Source organism: Lithobates pipiens, unplaced genomic scaffold, assembly GCF_037356315.1.
Source record: "Lithobates pipiens isolate NorthernLeopardFrog02 unplaced genomic scaffold, aLitPip1_a1.2 Scaffold_3, whole genome shotgun sequence".
NCBI classification, from domain to species: Eukaryota; Metazoa; Chordata; class Amphibia; order Anura; family Ranidae; genus Lithobates; species Lithobates pipiens.
Genome location: NW_027507790.1, coordinates 94,553,372 through 94,563,903, shown reverse-complemented (window position 1 = coordinate 94,563,903; position 10,532 = coordinate 94,553,372). Strand labels below are relative to the sequence as shown.

The 10,532-nt window shown below is 50.5% G+C and overlaps 1 protein-coding gene across 2 annotated transcripts; it reads left to right on the top strand.

The window, feature by feature from the left end:
- The first annotated feature begins 3,827 nt into the window (after positions 1 to 3,827).
- LOC143940560 (integrase/recombinase xerD homolog) lies at positions 3,828 to 8,346 on the top strand. Of its 2 annotated transcripts, none has more exons than XM_077462050.1 (2): positions 3,828 to 4,126; positions 7,345 to 8,346. In XM_077462050.1, the coding sequence occupies exons 1-2, from the start codon at positions 4,006 to 4,008 to the stop codon at positions 8,319 to 8,321; spliced, it is 1,098 nt and encodes a 365-aa protein (XP_077318176.1). In that variant the 5' UTR covers positions 3,828 to 4,005; the 3' UTR covers positions 8,322 to 8,346. The 2 variants fall into 2 exon arrangements, with proteins under 2 accessions (XP_077318176.1, XP_077318177.1); XM_077462051.1 differs by lacking the exon at positions 3,828 to 4,126 and adding an exon at positions 4,558 to 4,770.
- The last annotated feature ends 2,186 nt before the right edge of the window (positions 8,347 to 10,532 follow it).

Genomic DNA, 10,532 nt, shown 5'->3' with positions numbered 1-10,532 from the left:
ACAAATATGTAAAAAAAACTAAAAAAATTGTCAGGGGGCAAATACTTTTTAACAGCACTGTAATTACATTGACCTTAGATCCCTCCTGTCAGGGACTTCACTGAACCCAAGAGGGTGATTTGAAAGCTCAATTTCTTTACTCACCAGGTTCTCCAGAGGAGTTACAATTGGATGAAGACCTACAGGAAAAGTATACACCACTTTTTGACTGAGGAACATACAATATCTGTAAATCTGTTTGGTATGCATGGGATGGCAGGATGCCAGGCACGTGCTTTTCTTTTTCTTTACAGTCAAGATTCACTTGTTGGGGGGGGGGGGTAAGCCTTTGACCTCTAATACTTAGGATGCCATGTTCTACTTATATCAACTGCCACAATTTACAACCTGTCATTTTATAAATATAATGTAATCTAGGGCCTGGTTCCCAATGCCACCCAAAGGAGAAGGAACAGATGTTAGCTTATTGTAATGCTTATAGTTCTTTACTTGTGTGCATATGTTCTTTATCTCACTTACATTAACCTACATGCTCTTTGCATTGATACCATTACACTTTTCTCTTTCTGTTGGGTTTATCATTGTTATCCACACCACCCTCCAATGGATCATTGTGTAACCCATCATCCTCATCTATTATCTTTCCCAGTTTTTCGTTGAGTTCCCTTCCCTAAGTGTGACTACTTACACCCAAAATGGTGTCTGATTCCTTCCAAGGATTTGGTGTAAAATGATAATATGACCCCCTTAATTGGTATGAAGGCTGGCTTTGATGGCATACTCTCTCTCACTCTACCTGCCTCACTTCTTCAGTTTTCTAACCTTATCCAACCCCTCTCCACTTACCAGTCCCCCCCCCCCTTTACTCTCTCTCTCTTTTTCGACACCTTCCTTATTCCCTCCTGCCCCCACCCCGCTTTTCCTACACCATTTCTGGCACATATTCCATGCATAAGCTGTGCTCCTACAATTGTAAGTATTTAATTCTATATCATCAGACTCTGGCCTCCCCATGACCGTATCTCCTAAAACCCAAACTTGATAAGGACAACACCTTGTTTTGCCAATTTTTGTCCAATTTCTCTGTCAAGGAGCATGATTTTTATAAATTCTTTTGTATTTTTTGTGAAGAATTGTTGAACCCATTGCAGTATTTTGGAGAAAAATTAGCTTTCATGGTGTTCAGGAAGAAACATGCCGTGTATAAATCTTTCTTTGTAAATCTCATGGACTGCACAGATGAGGAATGATTCAGTGACTTTTAGCTAAATGTTTGTGAATAAATATGAATTTTTGAGTCTGGACTGGAGCCTTCCTCAAGTTTTGTGATCTTTGACGCTGGTAGCATCAGTGGGAATCAGTGAGAAATCCAGTTCAGAGATTTAAGGAATAACTGCTGCACAGAACTGAAGAAAACAAATCAATCTTGCTATCAGGAGGAATGCTATGGCTCCCCCTGGCAAGTGAGATGGGCTCTCCTGAGGTGCAGAGTCTAAATTACAGCTGGTCTTCAGCACAGCTCCTGACAGTAAAAACTGGTCCTGGTTTACTTTGCTGCAAGCTATCACCTTCTGTATTGCCCCTACAAGACGGTAGCTTAAATAGCTATGGTGTGGATACTATACACAAAACATTAGGCAGAAGAGTAGTCTGCAGGCAGAGGTTGTGGACAGGCAAGACAGTGGTGAGGTTCAAGCAGAGGTCATGGACAGGCAGCATGCAAGAGAATGATGATGTTAAAGCAGAGGTTGTGGACAGGCCACAGGCATGGGAGTAGCCAGGCTCAGGCAGATGCTGTGGGAAGACAGCAGGCAAAGGAGTAGTCAGGCCAATCCAGTTTAGCAACAAAACAGGTTAGTAATGTAGTATAGCAATCCCCAAAAACAAAGTCCAGTACACTCACAGCACTTCACCCTTTTTTTAATCATAGATTCCAAATGCTAAAAACAATTAAAACACATGCAACCAACAAATGTTTCTCATGCAAAATGCACTCTTTTTCAAGGCAGTTGGATAACCCAATCATGTGATCAGTAATGTATATAATTCTTTTCACAAAAAACAGGGTGGTTGGCAAAAAGAAACAACACCATCCACATGCACGGCTGGAGAAAAAAATGCTCCTTTGGTTGGAGGACCCGTTTAAAATTTAGATTCCGAAAGTAGGGATACTGGAAGTCCTGTCAGGTATTCTGTGAGTACCGTAACAAGTTAATGGCCATACTGAGGGAACAGGCCATTCTGTATGATAAACAGGAAGCCCTTAGAAGGGCATATTAGAAAGCATGCACTAATTTCTCAAAAGCCCTATTCCCTCATACACCACATGAAGTTTTATTTTATTGCTACCTCAAACAACTTATTTTTTTCCCTCTTGCATTATGGCATGGCTGGCATTATTTTAAGAGGAGATAACCTGTGTGGCTATATTTATGAACTGACTTTACATAAAATAAAAAAACATTGTGGGGGGGGGGGCATTTACTATAGCGCTGCAGCACTAATTTGTGATAATTACTGTGAATTAGCGCCAATTAGCACTAATCGCACTAATTAGCACTAAAACAGTATTCACTATAGTGCTGGTTAAAAAAATACTCCTGAATTCAAATTTACTATAGTTCCCTGAAAACAAATAGTGCCCAAACCCTTATGCCCCGTGCACACGAGCAGAATTTCCGTCGGAAAAATCTTGGATGGTTTTTCCAACGGAATTCCGCTCAAGCTTCACACAAAACTTCTGTGAACTTTCGACCATCAAGAAAGCGGTAACGTACAACATTACGAGCCGAGAAAATGAAGTTCAGTGCTTCCAAGCGTGCGTCAAATTGTTTCCGAGCATGCGTAGGAATTTTGCATGTCAGAATTACTACAGACGATCGGAATTTCCGATCAGAACTTTTTCGGATGGAAAAATGGAGAACCTGCTCTCAATCTTTCGCTGGCGGAAATTCTGCCAGCAAAAGTCTGATGGAGCATACACATGGTTGGAATTTCCAACCAAAAGCTCACATCTGACTTTTGCTAGTGGAATTTCCAATTGTGTGTACGGGACATTACTCTGCTAAAACCTGGAGTAGTGCACATACAAATAATGTTTATAGCATGATATAATTGCCTAAATGGTACTGAAATATGTGGTATATTATTTAAAGATAATCTGCTTTTAAACTGTGTGAAAAGTGATTTCTACACTGAAATATCTTTAAAAGTCTAAGAAGAGATGAATTCCCCATTTTTGTACAACTAGGTGCCAACACAACTGAGCACGCTTTTTACCACAAACCGCAAATTTACCACAAAGGATTGCACAGGATATCCACCACCAGCAGCACTTTATATTGAATCGTGTTTATTGCAAGCACCAGCACTTTATTCTTTGGATCTAGAGAATCACCACACATTGCCCCTTAAGATTTACGTGAATGGAAATATTTATGGACACTTGAATTCATGTGTTTTTGATGTTTTTTATGATCTATTTTTATCCGTTATGCTTATTTGTGATTTCACTTTGGGAAACCAGCACTTTATTATTCTATTAGCACATGGGTCTATTATTGTGAGCACTTATTTTGACACTTGAGTTTGTCATTTCGGTACACACCACGTGTATGGACACTTATTAATTAGTTTAATGCATTTTTAATAATTTTCTGTTTGGATAAGCACTTTATTGCACATCAGTTATGCTATGCCATCTCTGAGCTTTTCTCTTCTGTTTTTGTGTACACACTTGCCTTATTATGTTGCTTAATATTTCTGCTTAGTATCAGTGAAGAGAAGCACGGATTATGAATGCAATGATATAAGGAGTGCTGGACATGACAGTGTGGATGAGGGACACAGAGGGTTAAGCTTTATGGGTGGAGTTCAGGAAAAGGTTTGCAGGAAACAAGTTCAGTGTAGGGGAGGGGTCACATAAAAGGGAGAGGTGTGGCTTTAAGGAATCATTCGGAGCCCAGTGTGACACAGAGGAGGCAGTTTTTTCGCTGCTCCTCTGCTATGGCGGACCTCGAGGGACTCTTCGCGCGGCTGCGACGGGCGGCGGAGGTGCACGGTGCGGACTGGCTGCGGGAACGTGTGGGTGACCTGGCGGACGGCGATGTGGACGGCGGCGGGACAGGTGAGGTTCCACTGCGCGCGCGGAGGTCTCGGCCTCCGGCGCGTTTTTCTCCTGGGCCTACTCCTCGGCCGCCTCGTGACTCCCGGAGCCCGGGGGTGGACCGATCGGTCCCCCCGGCAAAACGGCAGGTTCTCGGCTCCCCCCGGTCCGGGCGGTCGTTGCGCCGCCGACCGGAGGGGGGCGGGGCTTCGCGGCCGCATGGAAATGGCGCCGGGACCGCACGGGGCCCGGTGGAGGTGGGGGGGAGTGTGGATGGCTCTGGGTCGGCAGGCCAAGGGGGGGTGCACGTGGCGGGGGATCTGCGGCATGCTGGGTCTGGGGCCAGCATCCGCGCGGTGGGGGGGAGGGGGGCGCTCCGGGGGGGTCACATGCTGGAGGGGGGGGAGGGTGGGTCGCAGAAGGCTGCCAAGGTGCCTGGCAGGGCTGGTTTTAGACGCCGGCATGCCGGGGACGGCGGGGGGAGGAGGACATTGCCTGCAGTCCCGGATCGCAGGGACCGGATGGACCGCGCGGAGCACAGGGGATGGCCGCGTCCCCGGTGCGCGCTGGAGAGGTCGGTTCGGAGAGCGAGCTGTCCCAGGAGGAGGAGGGGTCCTTTTCTGCACCCGGACCGGTACCGGTCGCCGAGGCCCCTGGGGGCCCGGGTAAGTTGCGGGAGTCTACATTGCTGGCGGATGCCTTGCGGGATCTGATGGGGGTGGCGCAGGGGGGTGCGGTACCCACGGGATCCCGGGACGTATTGGGGGGGGTTGCGGCAGGTTCAGCGCAGGGGGCGGGGCCTGTGGCCCCGGGGGGGCCGTCAGGTCAGTTGCAGGAGCTGTTGGGGGGGCTGCAGGCCCTGGTTGGTAAGTTTGCTGGGGGCTCCGGGTCGCCTCAGGTGGCCCCCTGGATGGGTAATGTGGGGGGGGCCGGGGGGGCGGAGGTCATTCCTGCGTGGGATTCACCGCCTGCTGCGGTGTCGGGGAGCATGGATGCGGGGGCCGTGGGCTCGGGGGTCCCCCCGGTGCCCGCGGACCCGGGGGCGCGGTCTGACCTGGTTAGGATCGCGGATGCTGCCCGGTGCGAAGTCTATGTTTGTTTCGAAGGCCCATTGGGGGCGCATTTGAAGCAGGAGGTGCGGGACAAGATCGGCAAGGGTGAGTATGTGGAGATTTTCTCTTTGCTCCCCCTCGAGAAATTTAATTTGGACAGGGTTAAGCCGGACAGTTCCAAGAAGGACGACGAGGAAAAACGTAGGTATCGGCTGATCCCGCGCACATTTGCAAATTGGCTTCAGGCGTTCGCTATCTTGGCTAGCGTGATAGGGGAAAAGAACCCCGAGCATTGCTCGGCGTTATTTTGTTACCTGGACGCGATTGGGGAGGCTCACCGAGTGTATGGAGGGCTGGCTTGGCTGCGCTATGATGAGCAGTTTCGTCAGCGTAAGGCAGTGCGGGCTGACCTGCGGTGGGATCACAAGGACATAAGCCTCTGGATGAGGCTTATGTCTGCTCCGTGGGCGCCCACTCCGTTTCTTCAGGGGGGGGCCGGGAGTGCGTCTTCCTCGGGACTGCCGGCCGGAAAGAAGTGGGGGGTGTGCTGGCCCTTCAATGAAGGGGCTTGTAAATTCGGAGGCGCGTGCCGCTTCAAGCATGAGTGCTCCGGGTGCGGCGGCACCCACCCCCTGTCCCGCTGTTTCAAAAAGGGTCAGCGGGCCGGTGCCGCCGGTCAAAAAAGGGATGACGCCGGTGAACCTGGGAAGGATGCTTCCTTTCCTAAATAGGTATCCGGATGGTGCGGCGGCGCGGGGGTTAATTCTGGGTTTTCGGGACGGTTTTAGGATTCCCTGTTCTTTGGGAGGGGTGCCGCCGTTGGCCAGGAATTTGCGTTCGGCTTTAGATCACCCGGGGGTGGTGGATGATAAATTGGGTAAAGAGGTGGCGCTGGGCCGGATGGGTGGTCCTTTCGAAGTGCAGCCGTGGGGGGACCTGGTGGTCTCCCCGTTGGGTGTAGTTCCTAAGAAGGAGCCGGGGAAGTTTCGCTTGATTCATCACCTGTCTTTTCCGAAAGGGGGGTCGGTCAATGATTTCATTGACCCGGAGGCGTGTACGGTTTCCTACACGTCTTTTGACGCGGCGGTACGGTGGGTCAGGCGGTATGGTCGTGGGGCTCTCATGGCCAAGGCGGATGTGGAATCGGCGTTTCGCCTTCTGCCGGTCCACCCGGACAGCTTCCGGCTGTTGGGATGCCATTGGCGGGGCAAGTTTTATGTGGACTTGTGCCTGCCCATGGGTTGTTCCATTTCATGCGCCTATTTTGAAGCTTTTAGTTCATTCTTGGAATGGGTGATGAGAGATGTTTCGGGCCTGGAGTCGGTCATCCACTATTTGGATGATTTTCTGTGCGTGGGCCCGCCTGCCTCCAATGTGTGTGCGATTCTTCTGTCCACGTTGCAGCACATTGCGGGCAGGTTCGGGGTGCCGTTGGCGGGGGATAAGACGGAGGGCCCGGTGACGGAATTGAGTTTTCTGGGAATCGTGATTGATTCTATGGCAATGGAGTGTCGATTGCCAGAGAATAAATTACGGGATCTGCAGGCGGAGTTGGCAGGCATGCAGGGCCGGCCGAAGGTTCAGCTTCGGGCCCTGCAGTCCCTGTTGGGCAAGCTGAATTTCGCTTGCCGGATCATCCCTATGGGCCGTGTGTTCTGCCGACGGCTGTCGGGGGCCACTGCCGGGGTAACCGCCCCTACCCACTTCGTGCGTTTGCGAAGGGAACACCGGGAGGACCTGCGGGCTTGGCATGAATTTTTGGAGTCGTATAATGGGCGGGCTATGTGGATGTCGGGGCCAGTGAGCAACTTCGATGTGGAGTTGGTTACTGACGCGGCTGGCTCAACGGGTTATGGGGCATTTTTCCGGGGTCGGTGGAGTGCGGAACCTTGGCCACGCTCATGGGAGGTTGCGGGGTTGTTGGGCAATTTGGTTTTGCTAGAATTGTTCCCGATAGTGGTGGCATTGGAGTTGTGGGGGGCGGAGTTTCGTAATTTGAAGTTGCGCATCAATTGCGATAACATGGGGGTGGTCCAGGTCCTCAATCGGATGACTGCTTCTTCCCCCCCGGTCATCCGGCTGCTGCGACACCTGGTCTTTCGATGTTTGCGGCTCAATGTTTACGTTTATGCTGTGCACATACCTGGGGTGGAGAATTCTTTGGCTGACTCGCTCTCTCGTTTTCAGTGGGACAAGTTCCGGCAGCTGGCGCCGGGAGCGGAGGAGTCGGGGGCGCCATGCCCCGGGTGGATGTGGGAACTTCCCTTGGAATCGCCGCAGGTTGGTTAAAAAGGTCGTTGAGTGAGGCTACATGGTCCGCTTATTCTAGAGTGTGGGCGGAATGGTGGGCGTTCCTGCGGGAGGTTGGAGTGGCTGGTCGGGGCTCCGACCGGCGCTGGGTGGTATTGTACTGGGTTGCCCGGAACATTGAGACGGGCCTGTCTCCCGCATCTATTGAGCGGAAGCTGGCGGAGTTGGCCTTTTTGTTCAAACTGTGGGGGGAGCCGGACGGGACGAAGGAATTTTGGGTGAGGCAAACGTTGAAGGGGTACAGGAGGGATTGGAAGGGTAGGGATGCGCGCCGGCCGGTGTCATTTGACAATCTGGTGGCAATTTGTTCTCGGCTGGTGGACGTTTGCTCGTCTGCTTACGAGACCGTCCTGTTTACGGCAGCGTTTTCGTTGGCGTTTTATGGGGCTTTTAGGATTGGGGAGTTGGTGTGTCGCTCAAAACGGGTGGCTGGGGGTCTGTTGGATCAGGATGTGCAGGTGGTTGCGGATCGGGTGAGTATACGGTTGCGTAGGTCTAAGACTGATCAACGGGGCAAGGGAGTGGCGATTACGCTGCTCGCCCTGCCGGGCTCGGTAGTGTGCCCGGTGGCGGCGGTACGGGCTTTCCGGGCGGTGCGGCCTGGGAGGGCGGGCCCCTTTTTGGTGCACGAGGAGGGCTCTTTTCTATCCCGTTTTCAGTTTGTGTCGGTCTTTCGGCAATGCCTGAGGGCGGTGGGTTTGGATGAGCGGGACTACGCGTCCCACTCTTTTCGGATTGGGGCGGCCACGGAGGCGGCTCGATGTGGGCTGGAGGAGGCGGTGGTTCGCCGGATTGGTAGATGGGAGTCCCGGAGGTTCCGGTCCTATGTCCGGCCGCAGTTGCTACTGGGGTAAGGAGGGTGCGGCTGGGGGTTGTTTGCTGTGGGAATTATGGGGGGGAGGACTGTGCTTGTAACATTCCTTTGGTTGTTGTGTTATTTCTCTTGTTTTCATTCCAGATGGAGGTTCTCAACGCCTCGTTTGGATCCTGGGGCATTCGTACGTCTGCTGGGGGGCCAGGAGAGGTGATTCTCTACCAGCAGGCAGGCAATTAGGTATCCCCAGGGAGGTAGCTAGGGTGATGTGGTTGGGTTTCCCGGGCATGAGGTGGGAGCGTGTCATGAGGGAGGTGGAGCGTTTCGCTTTGAGGGATAGGCCCCCGGATGTGCTGGTTGTTCATTCGGGGGGCAATGACCTGGGAGTTCGGAAAGTGAAGGACATTTTGGCGGATATCAAGGCTGATGTGTTGCGCATGCGAGTCCTTTTCCCGGGCACCATTTTGGTGTGGTCAGACATTGTGGCCAGAACGGTGTGGCGGGGGGCCAGGTCTTTAGCCAGCCTTGAGAAAACCAGGATTAGGGTTAATAAGGTTGTTGGGCGGTTTGTAGTGCAGAACGGGGGCATTGTGGTAAGACACAGGGAATTGGAGGTGAATGTAGGGCTTTATCTTAGGCGGGATGGCGTTCATCTATCGGATGTGGGGATTGACCTCTGGTCCTTTGGCTTACAGGAGGGCATACAGAAAGCTCTTCGGGTGTGGGGCGGCCCTCAAGGTTGAGGGGGTCACCCTTTCGGGCTGTGGCGGTGTGTTTTCTGGTGGTTTCTGACGGTAGACAGGTACTCAGAAGGGATCTGAGGGTGTGGGGGGCTCATCTAACGATCGGCCCCTCTGGGTATTCCTGAACGTTGGAGGGAATACGGTTATGTTCACTGGCGGAAGTTGTCTCCGACCGGTCACAGGTGGAGGCCTTTGGGAAGTTGGTCAGGTGTACCGCAGTGATTGGGTATTGGCTTAAGTGTGGTCACCGTCAGAGATCACCAGAATGGGCAGTTAATGTTAATTAAAATGTGGTTTAATGTTAATAAAGTTATTTATATTTATATATTTATATATATATTTATATATTTATATATTTTCATATTTACAAGTTATTGGAGTAATTTTGAGTTATGTTTAATAAAGGCTGTTGTGGCCAGTTTACTCCAACCTATGGTGTGGTCTCGTTTCTAATAGATAAGGAATAGTATAAGGGGAACATTCAGACTACACTAGTCAAGAGAAGCACGGATTATGAATGCAATGATATAAGGAGTGCTGGACATGACAGTGTGGATGAGGGACACAGAGGGTTAAGCTTTATGGGTGGAGTTCAGGAAAAGGTTTGCAGGAAACAAGTTCAGTGTAGGGGAGGGGTCACATAAAAGGGAGAGGTGTGGCTTTAAGGAATCATTCGGAGCCCAGTGTGACACAGAGGAGGCAGTTTTTCCCACCCTCCCGCCCTATTGTTATGTGTTTGTTTTGTGGTGTTTTGTTGCTGGTCTTTTTCTTCTTTTGCAGGTTTCATCGGTTGTCACGGCAGCTGAAAGTTTTTCGTGTTGGCGGTGTGTTTTCTGGTGGTTTCTGACGGTAGACAGGTACTCAGAAGGGATCTGAGGGTGTGGGGGGCTCATCTAACGATCGGCCCCTCTGGGTATTCCTGAACGTTGGAGGGAATACGGTTATGTTCACTGGCGGAAGTTGTCTCCGACCGGTCACAGGTGGAGGCCTTTGGGAAGTTGGTCAGGTGTACCGCAGTGATTGGGTATTGGCTTAAGTGTGGTCACCGTCAGAGATCACCAGAATGGGCAGTTAATGTTAATTAAAATGTGGTTTAATGTTAATAAAGTTATTTATATTTATATATTTATATATATATTTATATATTTATATATTTTCATATTTACAAGTTATTGGAGTAATTTTGAGTTATGTTTAATAAAGGCTGTTGTGGCCAGTTTACTCCAACCTATGGTGTGGTCTCGTTTCTAATAGATAAGGAATAGTATAAGGGGAACATTCAGACTACACTAGTCAGGCCACTGTCATTGGTTACCATATATTCTCTAGTGTGATCTGATTTGAGAATTTTACTGTACAGTGCATCACTATCTTTCTATCATTTGATGGGCACACTGGCAGCATTTGATAGTTACATAGTAAGGTTGAATAAAGACAACAGTCCATCCTGAGTGAGTGTCTACAATTGTCCCTATCCATGTACATTGGACACTCACAGCGGTCCCTGC

What these genes read in the sequence shown, in the direction of transcription:
- LOC143940560 (XM_077462050.1), top strand. Translation starts at nt 4,006, where the DNA reads ATGGCGGACCTCGAGGGACTCTTCGCGCGGCTGCGACGGGCGGCGGAG. An exon ending in TGTGGACGGCGGCGGGACAG is followed by an intron (nt 4,127 to 7,344) that starts GTGAGGTTCCAC and finishes TCTCGTTTTCAG; the next exon opens with TGGGACAAGTTCCGGCAGCT.